Here is a 21285-nt window from a genome sequence, read left to right as displayed (position 1 = left end):
TCCCTTCCGTTGGAAGGGGGGGGGGGGGCGGCGGCACCGCCCCCCCAAAAAAGTGCCGCCCTGACACCAAGTGTCAGTATGCCGTATACCGGTGTATAAGACGACCCCCGACTTTTGAGAAGATTTTCAAGGGGTAAAAAGTCGTCTTATACGCTGGAAAATACGGTATATAATTCCATTAATGACATCAGTGACTTTGTGGGAGGCCAGTGGAAAGCATGGACATTGGATCCAAAAAGGAGGGGAGGAGGAACATCCCTAAATCTGCATCATGTCATGGCTGTATTTTTGGAGAGGACCGGTAGCGCTGTTATTACCACACAAAGGATTCGTACTTTCTTATTGATGCCAGATGGACTTTTCTTGCTTGGGGATATTTGGACGATACAAGTACCTTTTGGATGTGCTTCCTATTGTGGATATGTAACTGTCCAATTGGTGGACATCTACATTTCGGATTGAGGGATCTTCCTCCTCCCCTCCTTTTTGGATCCAATGTTCATCCTTTCCATAAGCCTCCCATAAAGTCACTGATGTCATTAATGGAATTATATATTTTGTCTCCCTGAAGAAGTGGGCTGTGTCCCGTGAAACACATTGGAGAAACTATCAAATTACTCATGATGTTTATGCTATCTAAGGCCATATTTTGGAATGTCATATACTGATTTTGTCTCTTACAAGCACTAGATGCTTTTTAAGATGATTGTGTTGTGTGTTGAATCCTCATTACCACAACTGTGGTCTGAATTTTACTAATAAAGTTGTATTTGTTAAATTTTTTTGAGTATTCAATTTTGTGGTATGGTGCCTGTAAAGCCCCAATAGTTTTCTTAGTTAGGGTTATGTATTCTTCAGTGTCTTGTTAGTAACCGCGTCTCGTCTGCCCTATAGCAGAAATACCGCTACAGGGCGGCACGAGTGTGCAAAATCACATATACAGTATATATATATATATATATATATACATACATACACACGTGATTTTGCATTTTCAGGTAGGGGACGCGTGCGCTCTACCCATGCCGCCATTCATGACTGTCAATCACCGGGTCCTGGCCGGTAATTACTTGCCGGCGCCCAGTGATTTCCGAAGATCTCAAATGGGGAGGACGATGGTTTTGTTTACTAACAATCGTCCTCCTTGTCAGATTGGGCACACGGCTCTGGGTGGCTCCAGAGCAGTGGACTTACAGTGTGAAGTCCACTGACACAGCCCTATAGTAAAACACTGTTAACCCTTTGACCACTCCTCACCCCTTCCTGCCCAGTACCATTAGTACAGTGTCAGTGCTTGCTTTTTTTTATTATTATTATTATATATAGTACTGATAGCTGTATTGGTGTCACTGGGGATGTCAGTTTTCCCCCCCCCAGTGTCAGAATGTCTGCCACAGTCCCGCTATAAGTCGCTGATCGCCGCCATTACTAGTAAAAATAAAAAAATTTCAGTATATATACCGCCATTTGTAAACGCTATAACTTCACGTAAACCAATTTCTTTACACGTATTCGGATTTTTTTTTTTTTAGACATGTTACAGAATACATTTTGTTGTAAATTTATGACAATTTGATTTTTTTTTAATTTTTTTACTGGACATGTTTAATAGCAAAGTCAAAAAATCTTTTTTTTTTTTATAGCGCAAAAAAATAACCGCACAGGTGTTGAAATACCACCGAAAGAAAGTTCAATTTGTGGGGAAAAGAAGGACATAAATTTCATTTGGGTGCAGCGTTGCTTAACTGCGTAATTGTCAGTTAAAAGTAACGCAGCGCCATAATGCAAAAAATGGCCGGGGGGGGGGGGGTAAATCCTCAGGAAGGCAAGTGGTTAAGGGATGTGGCACCAATAAATCCTACCCGGGAGGGGGGAGACCTTATTGTGGGTCTTTCTCCTTTATCTATAACCCTTCCTTACTCTATCCAAAAAGGGGGGCGGGTGTTGCCTCTAGCTCTACATTCATATATTTTCTGTTGCATTACAATATGATTTATTTTGTTATTTTACATGGCTCTATTTAAAGTGGAACTTTAGTCAGAAAATAAACCCACAACAGTAGTATCAGTCTGTATATGCAGTAACGCATGCTTGTTATACTCACTGTGGAACCTAAGGGGTTAATCCTCCGCATTGTTTACCACTAGCCTACAGGGCACTTATACCCCCTTCCTGCCCAGGACAGTTTTCAGCACTGTTGCACTTTGAATGACAATTGCGCGGTCATGCAACACTGTACCCATATGAAATTTTTACACTTTTTTTGAGACCAATAGAACTTTCTTTTGGTGGTATTTAATTACCTTTTGGGTTTTTTTATTTTTTGCTAAACAAATCAAAAATTACTGAAAATTTCTTAGTTTTTGTTATAACATTTTGTAAATAAGTGATTTTTCTCCTTCACTGATGTGCGCTAATGAAACTGCAGTGATGGGCACTGATGAGGCACTAGTAGGTGGTACTGATGGGCATTGACAGGCATCACTGATGGGCACTGACAGGTGGCACTGCTGCAGCTACACTGATCCCCTGATGATCAGTGTACATGTCCCCTCTAAGGAATGCCAATTACCGGCTCTCCTCTTGAGCTGTCAGCGTGACCGACATTTCCCTATTTCCATGTGATCAGCTGTGATTGGACACAGCTGATCACATGACCAACAGAGAGCCGAAGCTGTCTGCTCGGTCAACGTCCTCCCAGAACGAGAGAACCGCCTTGCGCCCATCATTACCTTATATGGGAAGCAGTTAAAAAGGATGCTTGATTCTTTCTTCCATTGTCTCCCATATATTTCCTGATAGAACAGAGGCTAGGGGCAATCTGCACTTGCTCAGTTTGGTGTGTATTGTGTTTTTTTTTTTTCTCTTGGGAGAGTGCATGTGACCAGCACAGGGCCAATTAGCACTCGCCGGTTAGAGGTCCTGCATTCTCCTACAGGAGAATGAAAACTCCTCCTACAAGCTGTAACCAGTGCACTGCTGGACACTGATAGAAGTCACAAGACTGCTATATACATACTGCTGATAAGAAAAGGTATGTAGCAGTTTAGATTTACTAAAATAATTGCATTTCTATGTTGTGTGTACTGTGGGAGGGAGACCAGATATAGTGAATGAGGGGTCCGGGGTTTAGTATCACTTTAAGCTCCCAGGTTGGTACACCTGCCAGGGCAATAGAACTCAATGCTGGCCACCTATCAGCTAATGTACCCAACAAGATTCCACGTAAAACTTATAGTGAATGCAGGATCCTGGGTTTAGTAACACTTTATCTGGTCTCCTACAGTATTATTTTATTATTATTTTAGTAACTCTAAACTGCTATATTCTTTTTCTCATCAGTATTTAGAGCAGTCTTGTGACTTCTATCAGTGTTCAACAAAGCACTGGTTAAAGCTTGTAGGAGTTTTCTTTCTGCTCTAGGACAGGGGTGGGAAACTGTGGCCCTCCAGCTGTTGGTGAACTAAAAGTCCCTTCATGCCTCTGCCTTTGGGAGTCATGCTTGCAACTTTCAGTTTTGCAATGCCTCATGGGACTTGTAGTTCTACAACAGCTGGAGGGCCACAGTTGTCCACCCCTGCTCTAGGAGGATGTGAACCCTCTGTCTGGATTGGCCGATTGGCCCTGTGCTGATCACATGCACTCGCCCTAGGAAAAAAACAACAAAAAAACCTCTAGCAATACACACCAAACTGAGCATGTGACCAGGGGTTCAGTCTGTATCAGGTGGTAATTTAAACAAGAGGAGGGACAGTGAAGACAGGATCAACCAGCCTTTTTACACAATGCAGAGGATTAACCCCTTAGGTTCCACAGTGAGTATAACAAGCATGTTTTACTGCATATACAGGGTTTAGTAACACTTTTTAAAACACAGATCTCAGCATTTTAGAAGTGGAAAATTTCAGATTCAGAGTTTTTAGAAGAAAAAAAATTGTAATTAATGTAATATTTAACCACAAGCCTACAGGGCACTTATACCCCCTTCCTGCCCAGGCCAATTTCCAGCACTGTTGCACTTTGAATGACAATTGCGCGGTCATGCAACACTGTACCCATATGAAATTTTTATCATTTTTTTGTGACAGATAGAGCTTTATTTTGGTTGTATTTATTCACCTCTGGGTTTTTTATTTTTCTTAAACCAAAAACCACTGAAAATTTTGGGGAAAAAAATGTTTTTTCTTAGTTTTTGTTATAAAATTTTGTAAATAAATTATTTTTCTCCTTCACTGAAGCGCTAATGAGGCTGCAGTGATGGGCACTGGTAGGCATCACTGATACACACTGAAAGGCAGCTCAGATGGGCACTGATGAGGCTACACTGATCCTCAGTGCTCTGATGATCAGTGTACATGTCCCCTCCGCGGAATGCCGTTTACCGGCTCTCCTCTGGAGCTGTCAGCGTGACAGCTCCAGGAGAGAAATGCTGATAACTGGCATTTCCCTGTTTACATGAGATCAGCTGGGATTGGACACAGCTGATCACATGACCGAGCCGACATCTTTGGCTCTTTCTGTGGATCGGTGATCCGCTGTGTCCGAGCGACACAGCCCACTGCCGATCGCCACGCTGCGCGCTCCCTGAGCCGCGCATGCGTGGTTAGAATGGGAGGACGTCATATGACGTCCTCTTAGAACCAGAGAACCACCTTACTATATGATGGGTGGAAGGTGGTTAAAATTATGATGTGTGGAACTCAGAGCTGCCATTCCAGAGCAGTCAGATGTGAAGGATTCTTCCACTGAAAATCTGCATAGAAGCAGGGATGATGGTTCTAACCAGGGGCCCGGGACCTATACTGCTGTCCTGGGATTTCTTCCTCTGCATGTCTAAGTTTACTGTCTAAAGCAACATTAATGTAGTACACTTCTGACCCCTCACTCTCTCCCCTCTGTAGGAGCTGGAGCATCAGCGAGGAGCGCTGCTCAACGAGATCCAAGCTGCCAAAAACTCCTGGTTTAGCAAAACCCTGAACTCTATTAAAACTGCCACAGGGACCCAGCCCACCGCACAGTCTCCCCAGGGAGCCCAAGCTTCCAGCCCCGTTCTGCAGGCCCCCAAGGAGAGCACATAACACCAGGGAAGAGAACACAACAAGAGCACAAGACGACCAAACAGGACACAGAGAATCGCGCGCTAAAGGAGTACCGATGCCTCCTGGGTGGATGGAGGTCACATGACTCTCTTCCATCACCGATGTGCCCAGCCAGCTTCTAATCTCCATGCCACGGTCTACTTCTGCCTCCTGCAACTGAACTTTACTTTGGGCTGCTGCCACTTTTTACACTTTATTTCTTTTAAAGGACTTGTACTATTTTAGTATAAGAAGGGCCCTAGGCTCTAAGCCAGTGGCCGACCGGAGAAACACTGAGGAGCTCATGGTCCTGGCTGCCTGATTCATGTGCGTGTTTTGTATGTATAAAATATGTTGGCGTGAAAAATACAAAATGTTTATAGAAATACATATTTGATCAAAAAAAAAAGTTTTGACATATTGCTGCCTAAAAAAAAGTGCTAAATATTTTTTTTTTTTTTTTTAATTCTCATTCTTTGTCTATGGGATTTCTGCCATGGGACTTTCAGTGTTGTATTGTATGCAACCTGACAATTTGTTAATCCATCACAATATTATCAGTAATAAAAAAAAGTCATTGCTAATGTCTGTGCTAGACTCTTACTATGGAATGCCTTTATACACACACACACACACACACGTGTGTACAGGGGAAAGTAAAGGGCTGATTAAACGTATAACCAAAAGGTAAGTGGCCACGCATGGAACAGTCTGTGCAATTTATTAGATTTACCAACAGCTACATTGGATGAGGACCTACCTAATGAGTTGATTTACATCTAATCGACTCATCTAATGAATGGTTTAAATCAGATTTCATCAAAGATCTGAAACCTGCTATGCTGAGGTGCTGCACTAGATTCTGATACAACTGAATTGGCTTCTATGGCCGTGTGCTTTTCCATAGCCCTTAGGCAGACACTTCTAATTTGCAGACAGTGAGGTTGATTTACTAAAGGCAAATAGACTGTGCACTTTGCAAGTGCAATTGCACCAAACAAAGTGCAGTTACTCCAGAGATTAGTAAATTAAGTAAAGCTTTGCTGACTTCCATCATCCAATCATATGCAAGCAGCATGCAGGGTTTTTGTTTTTTTTTCTCAATTATTTTTCTTGCATGTGATTGGGAATTATGTGATTGGGCAAAGTGCAGTCTATTTGCCTTTATACTTTAAGGCACAGGTGTCAAACACAAGGCCTGAGGGTCAAATCATGTGGCCCTCAGACCTCTCCTGCAGCTGTGGCACTCCCTCATCTCCACCTTGTCTCAGCAGTCAACAGGAGAGAGGAGGACAGATCTCCTCTGCCAGATCCTGCTCTTCTCCATGCAGCCACAGAGGCTCATTTCTGAAACCCCCCCACCCTTGGTCTCAGCAATTGGCAGCAGACAGGAGGGCAGAACTCCTCCTACAGATCCTGCATGTCTGTGTGCAGCTACAGCACCCCTTGTCTCCACCTCCCCTGCAGACTTCAGCAGCTGATTCCAGCCCTCCTTTGGTCCTCCTCCAGACCCTGCACTTTCTGCTTCCCAGTTCTGCCTTCAGCTACTTCCTGGTAGCAGCACAAGGTAAGGGGGGGGCCTCTGGACATCAAGACTTTGAGGACAACCATAATGCTGATGTGGCCCGCTATGAAATAAAGTTTGACACCCCTGCTTTAAAAGATCCACACCTATCGATTTTCTGGCAGATCAAAGTCTAGACGCACATTATACAGTAATGCATTTTTGTATTGTACATTTTTTTTATGGGTTCACATGCATATTTGTCAATAAAATGGGTGCTTTAACCACTTGCCGACCGCGCATAGCCGAAAGACGGCTTCACCGCGGCCGGCCAGTTCTGAGTGGACGTCATACGACGTCCTCCCAGAACGCGCTCTCCTGCGCGCCCCAGGGGGCGCGCACCCGGCGATCTCCGTGATCGCTGTGTCCTACGGACACAGCTGATCACGTGATGTGGTGAAAGGCCGATCCCACCGGCCTTTTACCACGTGATCAGCGGTGTCCAATGACACGCTGATCACAGGAAAATGCAAGTGCCGGTTCTCGGCTGCACTTTCCTCACGCTGTCAGATCGTGAGGAAAGTACTGCCGAGAACCGGCAGTTGTCAGAGCGGCCCTGATGATCGGTGCCCAGCAGTGACCCCCGCAAGTTCCGATCAGCAGTGCGCCCACTAGCCCCGCCCACCCATTCCCAGCAGTGCCCCCACCTGTGCCCAGCAGTGCCCCCACCAGTGCACCCACCTGTGCCACTCTGCAGTGCCACCTACCTGTGCCCAGAAGTGCCACCCACCTGTGCCCACCAGTGCCACCCACCTGTGCCCACCAGTGCCGATCAAAATTTCATATGGGTACAATGTTGCATGACCGCGCAATTGTCAATCAAAGTGCGGCAGCGCTGAAAGCTGAAAATTGGCCTGGTAAGGAAGGGGGTATAAGTGCCCGGTAGGCAAGTGGTTAAGTGTTGGTTTACCTTTACATTAAAACTGCCAATGTATTCCAGCATCCCACGGTCAAAAAAAATAAAAAAAAGGGGAAAAAAACTAGGACCAGAAGCTTTCAAAAGCTGAACAATGGAGCGGCCTGCTATTTGACTGGTATGGCAGACATTTGAGGCAGGAATAATCACTCTGGCTCATTCACAGCTTGCACCGTGTGCATACAGTCTGTAAGATATTCTGCTTTGTGAGTGGAAGTTGTAATCTAATGGTGACATACAGCTGTAGTATTCTAATAAAACACAACATACTGCTGGCTGACTGAATGAACAAGCTGCTTGCACTGTTGACGCAGTTATTACATCTCGACGTTCACTAACAGATGCTGCAATAAATATTTGTAGATCAAAATGTTCATAGTTTTTTAATTTATATTTTAGCAGAAAAAAAATATAAAATCTATAGTAGCATAAAAAATGGAAAGTGCTTGCTAAATACAGTACATTGGATTGTTAATAATACTGTAAACAAAAGTCTTCATACTTTAGAAGGATCTGAAAGAACTGTGTGTTATTTATCGCAATCACATTATCACTCATATTCTCTGGAACCTTGAAAGAATCTGATTTCTTGGGTAACAGCCAGTTCTTTCATTGCCTTTCATAGGTCCCATACATAAAAAACAGCAGTAAGTCTAGACAAGTGATTCCTGATATTTATAAAAAAAAAAAAAACAAAAGAACAAAAAAAAAACAAAACAACAAAAGAACAAAAAAAAACAAAGTGCTCATCCTCCGACCTACCCGACAGAAGGCACTGCTGTAGGAAAGTGACTACATCACTAGTCACTGGTCATATCACCATGATGTAACAAGTATCCAGAGTGACCCATCTCAGCAACATTACAGGAAATACTACACCTTTATCTGCTATAAACTGTACAAACGGGTGTATTCCTGGAGGAAGACAGCTGTGCTTTTCTGGACACTCCGATGGCACACAACCCCCATCATATAGGACACTTAGGTCAGTGATCCATCTTCACTTGTCTGTAACCTGTATGTGATAACACTGCAGATCTTCGGGGGAAACGTAGTCAGGTGCCTTGCTCATAAGGTCATGACCTCGAAATGACTTTGGAAAGGCAATAACATCACGAATAGTTGGTGCTCCAACGATAATGGCAATCAGACGATCCAGTCCTAAAAACAGAACATTCCCCACTTTAAAAATACTAAATTATCTATGTACACAATGTATCCCATGGGCAATATACCTAGTGTGCTAAAATAGAACAGACAGAAGTTCTATTCCCCGCTCCAATCAAAATTAGAAATACATCCTGGTTGGAGTAATACTTCCGGTGTCATTCAACCAAGTACATTGTGAAATTGTTTGTTAAACCTTACCTTAATGAAGCCTGTAACAATTAATTACCAATTAAATTATTTGTTTTGACCTATAGCAGTGATCTCTAAACTGTGGCCCTTTGCTTGCTTGTTTCCGGCCCTTGGGGCACTATTTCATTCACAGATACCAACAATGGGGCATAATTCCCCCCCACTGACACCAACGATGTGACAATTCCTCCCAATGACAGCAACAACGGGGCCCACTGGAGCACTATTCCTTCATATGACACCAATGATGGGGCGTAATTCCCCTCAATCACACCAACAACGGGGCCCAACGACACTACTGATGGGGCAAAATTGCTCCCACTGATGCCAAAGATGGGTTATTGTGGTTTTTTTTTTCCCCCCCACTGACTTCGGGACCTTTTATACTGACAATGGCCACAGTCCAGCCCCCCCTAAAGTCTGAAGGACCGTAAACTGGCCCTTTGCCTAGAAGGTTTGGAGGCCCCTGATCTATAGTATCAAAAGGTAAACTGATGGAGGGTCAACATTATATATGAAAGATTACAGATGGCGTTCCATTTTAAAAATCATTTGCTTTTCTATGGTTGTCATTTTGTTTACTTTTTGCAGAGGGTGGAACATTCACTTTCAGAGAACACTTTCCCTGGGCCTGGTTTTCTATGCAAAACAGAAAAGCAATTAAACCAGACTTGTCCTCCTTTTTTCCTAAAGGATCACTCCACCCAAAACTTCAGCTTTTGAAAAGAATTTGGCAGGCTAAATCACCCCCTGGCTTTATATATCAAAAGCTGTAAAATCCCTGCACTTCACTACCAGATTTCAACGTGCTACCACAGCCAATGTAAGTGGAACCTGCTCTTCCTATGGCATTTATGCAATCTGTGAGTAATTCACCACCCCACTGTCCATCGATCTGCCCATCAAGTTTAGGGTGGACAGAGATCTGATGTTGGACCAATATGTTCTCAGTACCAAGTCAGCCAGCTATAAAAACGTTCAACAGGCATTTTAGAGTTCTGCTTCATTAACTACATAGGAGTATATATTAATAGTGTCGCATCTCTGGAATCGAAGCTCTTAAAATGCAAAACATGAATTTAAACACCTACCTAATGCAATTCCACCATGAGGTGGTGCTCCCGACTCCAGAGCCTCCAGCAGATGAGAGAGAAGACTAACATCCTCCTGCAGAAACACACAGGATTTATAGTAGACATAGACCCATGCAACTTTATAGCATAGCACTGATAGTAGTCATCTGAAAAATGCTCCATTGTCTAGATCAGTGATGGCGAACCCGTGGCACGCGTGCCACAGCCGGCACGCCGAGCCTTATCTGTGGGCACGCCAGGAGAATCCAGCGGCGCGCTGTCTTCCCGGCTGTAGTGTGCGTGACAGCCGGGTCCCAAGTGCGCATGCACAAGAAGCAGTGCTCTTTGTGAATGGTAAGGCGGTACCTGGGACACATGACAGATCCCAGAAGCCGCCGGACCAATCACAAAGCGCAGCGCTTCTCGAGCATGCGCACTGGGCATCCGGCTGTCCGCCCACACTACAGAAGCCGGGAAGACAACGCGCGGCTGGATAAAGGAACAGGTAAGATAAAAAAAAAAAAACTCTGCGGAAGTAAGAGCGGGTACCTGTCAAATTCAGGTACCCGCTCCCCCTCCCTCCCCAAAGGTCAGCAGTCATCCCTGTGCTGTCCGCAGTCTCTGGTCATCCCCGTGCTGTCCGCAGTCTCTGGTCATCTCCGTGCTGTCCGCAGTCTCTGGTCATCCCCGTGCTGTCCGCAGTCTCTGGTCATCCCCGTGCTGTCCGCAGTCTCTGGTCATCCCCGTGCTGTCCGCAGTCTCTGGTCATCTCCTGTGCTGTCCGCAGTCTCTGGTCATCTCCTGTGCTGTCCGCAGTCTCTGGTCATCTCCTGTGCTGTCCGCAGTCTCTGGTCATCTCCTGTGCTGTCCGCAGTCTCTGGTCATCTCCTGTGCTGTCCGCAGTCTCTGGTCATCTCCTGTACTGTGTCCGCAGTCTCTGGTCATCCCTGTACTGTGTCCGCAGTCTCTGGTCATCCCTGTACTGTGTCCGCAGTCTCTGGTCATCCCTGTACTGTGTCCGCAGTCTCTGGTCATCCCTGTACTGTGTCCGCAGTCTCTGGTCATCCCTGTACTGTGTCCGCAGTCTCTGGTCATCCCTGTACTGTGTCCGCAGTCTCTGGTCATCCCTGTACTGTGTCCGCAGTCTCTGGTCATCCCTGTACTGTGTCCGCAGTCTCTGGTCATCCCTGTACTGTGTCCGCAGTCTCTGGTCATCCCTGTACTGTCCGCAGTCTCTGGTCATCTCCTGTACTGTGTCCGCAGTCTCTGGTCATCCCTGTACTGTGTCCGCAGTCTCTGGTCATCCCTGTACTGTGTCCGCAGTCTCTGGTCATCCCTGTACTGTGTCCGCAGTCTCTGGTCATCCCTGTACTGTGTCCGCAGTCTCTGGTCATCCCTGTACTGTGTCCGCAGTCTCTGGTCATCCCTGTACTGTCCGCAGTCTCTGGTCATCCCTGTACTGTCCGCAGTCACTGGTCATCCCTGTACTATGTCCGCAGTCTCTGGTCATCCCTGTACTGTCCGCAGTCTCTGGTCATCTCCTGTACTGTGTCCGCAGTCTCTGGTCATCTCCTGTACTGTGTCCGCAGTCTCTGGTCATCCCTGTACTGTCCGCAGTCTCTGGTCATCCCTGTACTGTCCGCAGTCTCTGGTCATCCCTGTACTGTGTCCGCAGTCTCTGGTCATCCCCTGTACTGTCCGCAGTCTCTGGTCATCCCTGTGCTGTCCGCAGTCTCTGGTCATCTCCTGTGCTGTCCGCAGTCTCTGGTCATCTCCTGTACTGTCCGCAGTCTCTGGTCATCTCCTGTACTGTCCGCAGTCTCTGGTCATCCCTGTACTGTGTCCGCAGTCTCTGGTCATCCCCTGTACTGTCCGCAGTCTCTGGTCATCCCTGTGCTGTCCGCAGTCTCTGGTCATCTCCTGTACTGTCCGCAGTCTCTGGTCATCTCCTGTACTGTCCGCAGTCTCTGGTCATCTCCTGTACTGTCCGCAGTCTCTGGTCATCTTCTGTACTGTTCGCAGTCTCTGGTCATCTCCTGTACTGTGTCCGCAGTCTCTGGTCATCTCCTGTACTGTCTGCAGTCTCTGGTCATCTCCTGTACTGTCTGCAGTCTCTGGTCATCTCCTGTACTGTCTGCAGTCTCTGGTCATCTCCTGTACTGTCCGCAGTCTCTGGTCATCTCCTGTACTTTCCGCAGTCTCTGGTCATCTCCTGTACTTTCCGCAGTCTCTGGTCATCCCTGTACTGTCCGCAGTCACTGGTCATCCCTGTACTGTGTCCACAGTCTCTGGTCATCTCCTGTACTTTCCGCAGTCTCTGGTCATCCCTGTACTGTCCGCAGTCACTGGTCATCCCTGTACTGTGTCCGCAGTCTCTGGTCATCCCTGTACTGTGTCCGCAGTCTCTGGTCATCTCCTGTACTGTGTCCGCAGTCTCTGGTCATCCCTGTACTGTCCGCAGTCTCTGGTCATCCCTGTACTGTGTCCGCAGTCTCTGGTCATCCCTGTACTGTCCGCAGTCTCTGGTCATCTCCTGTACTGTCCGCAGTCTCTGGTCATCTCCTGTACTGTCCGCAGTCTCTGGTCATCTTCTGTACTGTTCGCAGTCTCTGGTCATCTCCTGTACTGTCCGCAGTCTCTGGTCATCTCCTGTACTGTCCGCAGTCTCTGGTCATCTCCTGTACTGTCCGCAGTCTCTGGTCATCTCCTGTACTGTCCGCAGTCTCTGGTCATCCCTGTACTGTGTCCGCAGTCTCTGGTCATCCCTGTACTGTGTCCGCAGTCTCTGGGCATCCCTGTACTGTGTCCGCAGTCTCTGGGCATCCCTGTACTGTGTCCGCAGTCTCTGGGCATCCCTGTACTGTGTCCGCAGTCTCTGGGCATCCCTGTACTGTGTCCGCAGTCTCTGGTCATCCCTGTACTGTGTCCGCAGTCTCTGGTCATCCCTGTACTGTGTCCGCAGTCTCTGGTCATCCCTGTACTGTCCGCAGTCTCTGGTCATCCCTGTACTGTCCGCAGTCTCTGGTCATCCCTGTACTGTCCGCAGTCTCTGGTCATCTCCTGTACTGTGTCCGCAGTCTCTGGTCATCCCTGTACTGTTAATTAGTTTGCACTACTGTACGAGTTGTTTTTTCTAAACCAAAAGCTCGATATTCAGGTTTCATTGCAGTGTTGGCACTTTGAAAGAAATAAGTTGGTTTTGGGTTGCAGTTTGGGCACTCGGGCTCAAAAAGGTTCGCCATCACTGGTCTAGACCCACTTTCCATCCATATCACAGGGCTGTGAGGCAGCTGCCATAGTGGTGGATGCAAAAGCCATCACTGAGAAACCATTTCTGTTTTAAACCCCGATGACACCATCAATATAGTTCAGTAATCAAAAGCAGGAGTGGGCGGGATAAACCTCAGATGATACAAAAGTCCCAACAAGCCCATGGAAGCTAAAAGAACAGAGGGTGTCTGAGCACTAGGTTTTGCTTGCTTCAGAATTTACAAAAAGCAGCTTGAAGCAGGTTCAATGAACCGATCAATAAACTCTAAAAAAAAAATGGATTACGCATTATTACAAATGCTGTTAACCACTTCACGTCTGGATACTTTCATCCCATTCCTGTCCAGGCCAGTTTTCAGCGCTGTCACACTTTGAACGACAAATGCAACACTGTATCCATATGAATTTTTTTTCATTTTTTTGAGACAGATAAAACTTTATTTTGGTGGTATTTATTCACCACTAGGGTTTTTTTTTTTATTTATATATATATATTTATATATATATATATATATATATATATATATATATATATATATATATATATATAAATTAAAAAGTCCAAAAAATTTGAAAAAAAGTGTTTTTCTTACAAAATTTTGCAAATAAATATTAATCTTTCTTCATAAATCTTGGCCAATTTTTTTGTCAAAAAATTACCAAATATCATTTTTCAAAACATTTTTATTTTATGTTTTTATAATTTGTTTGTTTTTTCATAACATACAGTCACCCTAGCAGTACAGTGTCACCATAGTGACACTGTACTAGTGGGGGTGATGATTTTTTATTTTTTTACACCGATTGCTTTTACACCCATAAAGGCTGTAAAAGCAATCATTTCTCCTCTCTGGCTGCATTCTAGCAGCCATTGAGAAATACTGTGAGAGCTGTGATTGGTCACAGCTTGTTACATGGTACAAGGCTGTTGTGAATAAGCCTTGTACCATGTGACTTCTGTGATCATTCACAGATTTCACTAGTAGTAAGCAATGATGTCAGAAGTGACATCTTGCTTATTACTATTCATGTGATCACTGATTGGCCAATCAGTGATCACATGATTAGGATCTCACACAGAGGACCCGTACAGCGATTGGTGTTCTGCTGTATCCTCCGGACATCCTCCAGGGAGTGTGCACGGGCTAAAATGGGGGGCGCCGTTTATGAACGGCAACCCGCTCCTGCACTGCTCCCGTCCGGCTGTTTATATTTATGGGCCAGACAGGAAGTGGTTAATGATGTATCTAAGAAAAACAACTTCAGCCCCAGAATGGGCAAAGCATGGCTGCTCACCTTTAGAACATCCTGGAGGACCCAGCGCTGAAGTTCTGCACTGTGAATGCGGATGGAGCCACCTCCGATTTCATTACCATTTAGGACTAGGTCATAGTGCTGGCCGCGTACCTAGAGACGGTAATCATACACAAGTACTTGTAAAGTATTTTATGGTCATGCTCATAAAATGATGGTGCCAACACCCACCTCAGACACTGAGCCTAGACAAGTACACATGGCACTAACTGGGTAGAATTTGAGAGTTAACAAGTTTTTAATAACTGATCTTCTATGTCACTTTTCTTATCCAATTAAATCTTTATTTTCAAATGATTATGCCGTACCAATGACTATGGGATATAAGGCCTCTTTTATACAACCCTTTCTATTTTTTTTTTATTTATTTTATTTATTTCAGGTACTTATATAGCGCCATTAATTTACGCAGCGCTTTCCACATATTTATTGTACATTCACATCAGTCCCTAATCCTCAAGAGGCGTACACTCTAAAAGGTCCCTAACTCACTATCATACATACACATATTAGGGCCAATTTAGACCGGATCCAATTAACCTACCAGCATGTCTTTGGAGTGTGGGAGGAAACCGGAGTTCCCAGAGGAAACCCACGCAGGCACAGGGAGAACATGCAAACTCCAGGCAGGTGGTGCTGTGGCTGGGATTCGAACCAACAACCCTAGTACTGCCAAGCGGAAGTGCTAACCATTTAGCCACTGTGCTGCCCCCTTTCAATGTACATCAAAGTTAAGGGCAAGTCCTGGCACTATAACTGTTGGTTCTTCTGATACACTAAAGATGGTCATATATAGTACAATCTTTTAGATTTACCAATAAATTAGTGCAAAAATGGAAGGAAGGATCAGGAAACATCCCAAGAGCCAATTGGCCTCTGTCAGGAACTAAGCAGGTGAGAAAACCTACTGAGTAATACTTTCCCTTTTCTGATAAATTGGTATCAGCTCCTCCTACTCTACATCTTACCCCCCACCCCCACCTTTGTTTGGTGACTCTGCAGTACCCGAGGTTTGTTTGATCGGAGTGCGGCCACATCTTGACTGAGAGTCCAACCTTCCTCTTAAATCTATAGGATTCAAATGAGCTCTCTTAAATATAGCTACCCATAAAGTGAGACTTGAGGCAGTAGAAGTCTAAACGTGGTAAGTGTCAGCTCTGGGGGCCGCTATGTCAGAGTGGTAGTGGTACCTTGGCTGGCTCTGCGTACAGAAGATCCATGTCCTTCAAGTGAGGAGCTGTGAATGGATGATGAGCTGATTCCAGGTCTTCTACATTATCTTCTTTGGGGAGAAAGAGTGGAAAGTCGACAACCCATAAGAAACGAAAAATATTGGGGTCACGGAGAAGCACCCCACATTCCTCTAGCCGAGAGGCTACATCCAGACGCAGCTTTCCTAAAGCGGTGCACTAGAGAAGGAAAACAAACAATATAACCCTAGAAAGGTTGGCAGTATACCAATCAAATACTATAAATGTTACCTGTACCCCAGCAGTGTAATTAAACAAGAACTTCAGGCATACACATTAAGATACACTTGAAACACATACAAATGAGCTGTATTTGACTAAATTTGCAAATCACTTTAATCAGTCTAGAAAAGATACACCTGCCAAATAGGATGCAGGGTCCTGGACCTCAGGGGAAGTGAAATATCTTGGCTGGGACACACCACAGCCTGATTACAGGTGCAATGCTTTGCATTCTCCTGTGAAAAAAAAATAATAAGTGCACACTTTTTTTCCTGCAAAAATATGTGCATTTAATTTATTTTATTTAATTATGTTTTTTTTTTTTTTTTTTTTTAAAGGCTGGCTTCACTGTGGTTTGGCTGCATACATCACAGGTGTACCTGTGAGTTTTGTATGGTTAACCCACAGTTTTCCATAGACTTTCTATTAGATTGTGCGTTTTTGGCACATTTTCTGAAAGCATACCAAAAGTCCTGCATACTGCATCTTTGTGCATTTCGGGCGTATTTTCTGAAAGATCACCAATCTAATAGAAAGTCTATGGGAAACTACGGGTTAACTGTACAAAAACCACAGGTACACCTGCGCTGCGGGCCTGCGCTGCAGTGTGAAACCAGCCTTAGCCTTAAAAGAAATCTAGACAGATGAAAGGGTAGATACTCACCACTGTGTCATGCTCCCCTGCCGCCACTAGGAGGAGATCTTCAGTTACTGCCCCAGTGACCCGTGCAAGGTCCTCCCTCTGCGCTTCACTCAGGTATTTGTCAAGAAGCGTCTTCCAGGAACCATCGGATCGCACAGCAATTGCCATCACTTCCTGCATTTTAACAGTTGTAGATACAATCAGGCTTCAGCTAATTACAACAAAGCTGCATGCAGGGAGGACTCCAACAGACAGCTCATGAAAATCCTACAAAGAAAAATCCTGTACAATCGGTGTGTTAAATGTTATACACACATGGACTTCCAGGTAATAGAGACAGACAGACAGACCCTTCGTTGGGCCTTTTGGCCAGTACCTAACCAAGAGACACAGAATGCATCCAGGGCTGCTCATCTCTCTCCGATCCCATGTACTGGCTCAGATGTGTGCTTACATGCCAACATTGGTGGTGCCTGTCAGCCTGTCAATGATTTGTACAGGTGGCTGGTTATGGCTGATCATAAAACACCTGTTGATAACCACGGCAGAGAAGCACTGTTTTTAGCCTTGTACACCCCAAATCACAGCCCTAAAGAGAACTTTTCCCATCATAAAAACACATTTTTAAGGAAGAGTTTATCCCCAGAAGGCACTGGAATGCCCTCTTAATATCTTAGTATCCATTTTAATTAAAAAAGGTTGCAAACCTCAGACATGCAATATGAGCAAAGCACATCCCTCCATAGTGTGTACTAAGCGTCATTTCTCATTGCTGTTTTGTTCCTCTGTTACCAGCATTAATTACTTCTGACAAATTTTCCTGACACCAAGAGAAAAATGGTGACAGGAAAGGGACCTCCAGCAGACTGACAGCCTCAGCTCTGTTCTTGTGTTGAGGTGGTGTGTCCCTTCCCTCCAATCAGCTCTCTGAGCTCTCCTTACTGAGCTCTGCTGAGTGTATTTTCAGCTCTCCATCCCGTTTTCTGAACTCTCAGACAGACTTTATAAATTCAGCACTTTGTCAGCAGTATTCTCTTCTCTGCATCTGTTCAACAACTTATGTAGGAGGATTTGTTTCATCTCTGTGTATCACCTGAGACCAGTCACTGGGTATATGTAAGGGTTTACAAACAATATTTATAGAGACTTAGAACAACAAGGTACACTCCTAGTTAATGTTTTTCCAATATCTTTGCTAATCCAGATGATTGGCTCTCACGTGAGTAGCTGGGGACTAGAACAGAAGACACCATTGTTCTCTGAGCACACCCTGTGAAGTACAGCCCAGCCATAGACCCCTCTTACCTGTCCATACTGCTCTTTGATCTTCTCCACCATGGAATCCAGAACTTTACCCTTAATATGTTTCTGGGAAGAACAAGAAAACAAAATATGAAAACATTTGTATTCACCATTTTAAAGAAAATCTTCAGCCTAAGCACAGACACCCCCTATGGTCTCTAATGGCAGAGATGACTTGAGTTATAAAAAGAAAGCAATTTTTTTTTTTTTGTTTTAGTCTCTGAAAATCAAGAGAGTTGCAAATGTGGATCTCCTATCCAAACCAAAGTACTCTGTTGTGGATGGAGGCATTGTGAGGTATAAGGGGTCATGTTGATCCCCACCACTAACAGCCCTGCTGTGGAGAAAAGGGGTTTTGACTGTTGGAGATCTAGGGAACAGGGAGTGTTTTACTCACAAAAGATTGCTGACCAGAAGTTGCAATAAAGAAGATCTATCTTTTCTTTTTGTCTACAGTTCTGTCTTTGCTATGGGACAAAGTGCATGTGATGCTTTCTACGTCTAGTTATGAGGTCTGATGGCTGATCAGAAAACAGCTAGGAAGTAGACAGATATTCATAATGGACACTTGCCTTGGCTCTGCACATTTTCCAGAGATAGGCAACAGCAAGAGGAATGCAGAGACTGACGCCCACCATGCCCTGCATTCCTTTTGCCCTTGCTTGCCTGTCAAAAATGCTCAGCCATCTCCTTCCTAGTGGTTGTCAGATTGGCCATGGCAGGAGGGGAGGGGGAGGGGAGGCAGGTCAGACCTCAATTAGACCTAATAAAGACTTTACATGTAGTGTGGGTATTACTTCGTCCCATGTTGCACTCTGTTCCATAGGAGACAGAACAGTGAAAAGAAATGAATCAAAGCTCTTCTTAACCACTTCCTGTCCGGCCCATGTACATAAACGGCCGGACGGGAGCAGTGCAGGAGCGGGTGGCCTTTTATAAAAGTCCTCCCGCATTCACTGCCCGTGCGCGCTCCCTGGGAACACCGACCGCTGTACGGAACCTCTGTGTGAGGTCCCGATTCATGTGATCCCTGATTGGCCAATCAGTGATCGCAAGAACAGTAGTAAGTAAGACGTCACTTCCTGACATCATTGCTTACTACTTGTAAAATCTCTGAATGATCACAGAGGTCACATGGTACAAGGCTATTCAACAACAGCCTTGTACCATGTGACAAGCTGTGACCAGTCACAGCTCTCACAGTATTTCTCAATGGCTGCAAGAATGCAGCCAGAGAGGAGAAATGATTGATTTTACAGCCTTTATGGGTGTAAAAGCAATCTGTGTGTAAAAAAAAGAAAACCATCACCGCCCACAAGTAGTACAGTGTCACTATGGTTACACTGTACTGCTAGGGTGACGGTATGTTAAAAAAAAAAAAAATACAAAAAAATGTAAAAAAAAAAATGTAAAAAAAAAATGTTTTTAAATTATAATTTTTGGTTATAAACTAATTTGGATTATTTTTTTTTTTTACTAGAAAGATAGATGAATACGTTTTGGCCAAGATTTATGAAGAAAGATTATTTGTTTGCAAAATTTTATAAGAAAAACACTTTTTTTCCCCAAAATGTTTGGACTTTTTCAGTTATACAGCAAAAAAAATAAAAATCCCAGCGATGCATAAATACCACCAAAATAAAGGCTGAGAATTGGCCTGGACTGGAAGGGGGTGAAAGTGAAAGACTTGAAGTGGTTAAACACCAACACTGAATTTCAGGCAACCCTCCATTCCCACCTACTGACCAGACAATGATAGAAGACTGGTTAGCTCTTCTCTCTGTCACTCCACTTTCTCCTCCTATCATATGGCGCTTTGTAATTCTTCCTCCTGAACACAGGAGCAGCACGGCATCACTGCCACACACAGGATACCCACTGAGCCTAATGTAGCATTTGGGAGACTTTGCAGGGGGGGGCTTAGGTTTTCACTAAGCCCCCCCCTGCAAAGTCCCCAAATGCTACATTAGGCTCAGTGGGTATTACAGTTTTCATGTAAGCATGGATGCACTCATAATTAAGTGTCGCAGCACTTTTGTGGGTGGGGGGTCAAAGTTCTACTTTAAAACAACAAAAAACCTTTGGCTTTACATAAAGCAAAAAGGCCAGTAAAATGCATAACAAGAGCAAAAACAAAGAAAAAAAATGTGGGGCAATAAAAATCTAGTCAATAAAAAAATAAATAAATAAAAACAGCATACGGGAGCTCAAAAAGAATAATCTACATCCAGAAACAGGGAAAAAACCCATCAGATAAAATTGGAGTTTGTGAAACATGGATTTTTCACCACTGAAGTGTATGACTTCGTGTAGGGCTAGAACACCATAATAAATGTAATTCCAATGTATTATTCATACATCTCTTTCAATCTTCCACAGGCACAGTGTATTGTTACACTCACCGCTCCCTCAGGTACTCTGATGGCTTTCACACATCCATGGGGTTTTCCGAGTGCTTCCTGAACAAATCCCAGCTGTGCTGTCCTCATGTGTGCCGTTACATCAGTGATCTAGGGGTGGATCAAACAAAGTCAGTAGATTACATTAAAAGGGAACTCCACTCTACCTTTCTAGTCCTGCGCTCACGCTTAGGCCTGGTTTACACCTATTTTTAAAGTTTTTTTGCAGAAATGCACTACAGTCCATTTGACATGGTTTCCTATGGGATACATTCACATCTAAGCTTTTTTCAGCTGCTGCATTTTGGAAAGGGTCAGTTTTCGGTTCGATAGACTTTAACAGAGACCCTGCAGAAAAGCATGTAGTGCATTTTGTGTTTTTCATCTGCCTAACAAATTGGCCAAAAAGAATAAAAAAACAAAAACACAAGACAGATTAAAAAAGCATGAAAAAACACATCAGAAATGTGTGTGCAAAAAACACAAAACGCACTGCAAAAAGCACTGCAGAAACAGATCAAAAGCAAACTGCAAAGGTGTAAACCAAGCCTTAAAAAGTAATTTTGCAAAATTCAGGCCATTTAAAAAAAATGTCTTCCGAGCATGTTGTGTCAACCACTTACTGCCTCTGTCAAAGTTTCAAACCAGCATAAAAGAGAAGCAGTCTGCCACCAGATATCATAAAACCCATGTGACGGGGTGGGGGGCCATGGAACACAGCTCACTTTGGAGAGATGGGGAGAACCCTGTCTCAGCTCCCCATATCCCTCTTATGTGTAAGTCACTCTGTGCCTGTTAGGGGTACAGGGTGATCTGTCCTAATATTGGGGTGGGGGTTGTGGATGGCTTAATGTCATGTGGTTGCATCCCATTTTTCTATTGTGTGTCTTGCTTG

The 21285-nt window shown here is 44.5% G+C and overlaps 2 protein-coding genes across 3 annotated transcripts in view; one reads left to right on the top strand and one right to left on the bottom strand.

Moving 5' to 3' along the window:
* Positions 1 to 5662, top strand: part of LOC149429339 (rab GTPase-activating protein 1-like) — a 187338-nt gene extending 181676 nt beyond the window's left edge. Inside the window, exon 14 of the mRNA XM_089666607.1 lies at positions 4902 to 5662. Within this exon, the coding sequence (XP_089522733.1) occupies positions 4902 to 5078 (177 nt within the window). The 3' untranslated portion in view covers positions 5079 to 5662. The remainder of the gene's footprint in view (positions 1 to 4901) is intronic.
* A 2263-nt stretch (positions 5663 to 7925) lies between these two features.
* The window catches only part of DARS2 (aspartyl-tRNA synthetase 2, mitochondrial), a 50518-nt gene continuing 37158 nt past the window's right edge, over positions 7926 to 21285 (bottom strand). For both annotated transcript variants that reach the window (XM_089666602.1, XM_089666601.1), the window contains 7 exons: positions 20394 to 20501; positions 17995 to 18057; positions 16711 to 16863; positions 15765 to 15983; positions 14557 to 14667; positions 10009 to 10084; positions 7926 to 8719 (listed from right to left, as the gene is read on the bottom strand). In XM_089666602.1, the coding sequence (XP_089522728.1) occupies positions 8559 to 8719; positions 10009 to 10084; positions 14557 to 14667; positions 15765 to 15983; positions 16711 to 16863; positions 17995 to 18057; positions 20394 to 20501 (891 nt within the window). In that variant the 3' untranslated portion in view covers positions 7926 to 8558. The remainder of the gene's footprint in view (positions 8720 to 10008; positions 10085 to 14556; positions 14668 to 15764; positions 15984 to 16710; positions 16864 to 17994; positions 18058 to 20393; positions 20502 to 21285) is intronic.

This window comes from Staurois parvus, unplaced genomic scaffold (assembly GCF_062004578.1).
Source record: "Staurois parvus isolate SC_StPar_1 unplaced genomic scaffold, SC_StPar_1.0 ptg002753l, whole genome shotgun sequence".
NCBI lineage: Eukaryota > Metazoa > Chordata > Amphibia > Anura > Ranidae > Staurois > Staurois parvus.
This window is presented reverse-complemented; position numbering and strand designations above follow the sequence as displayed.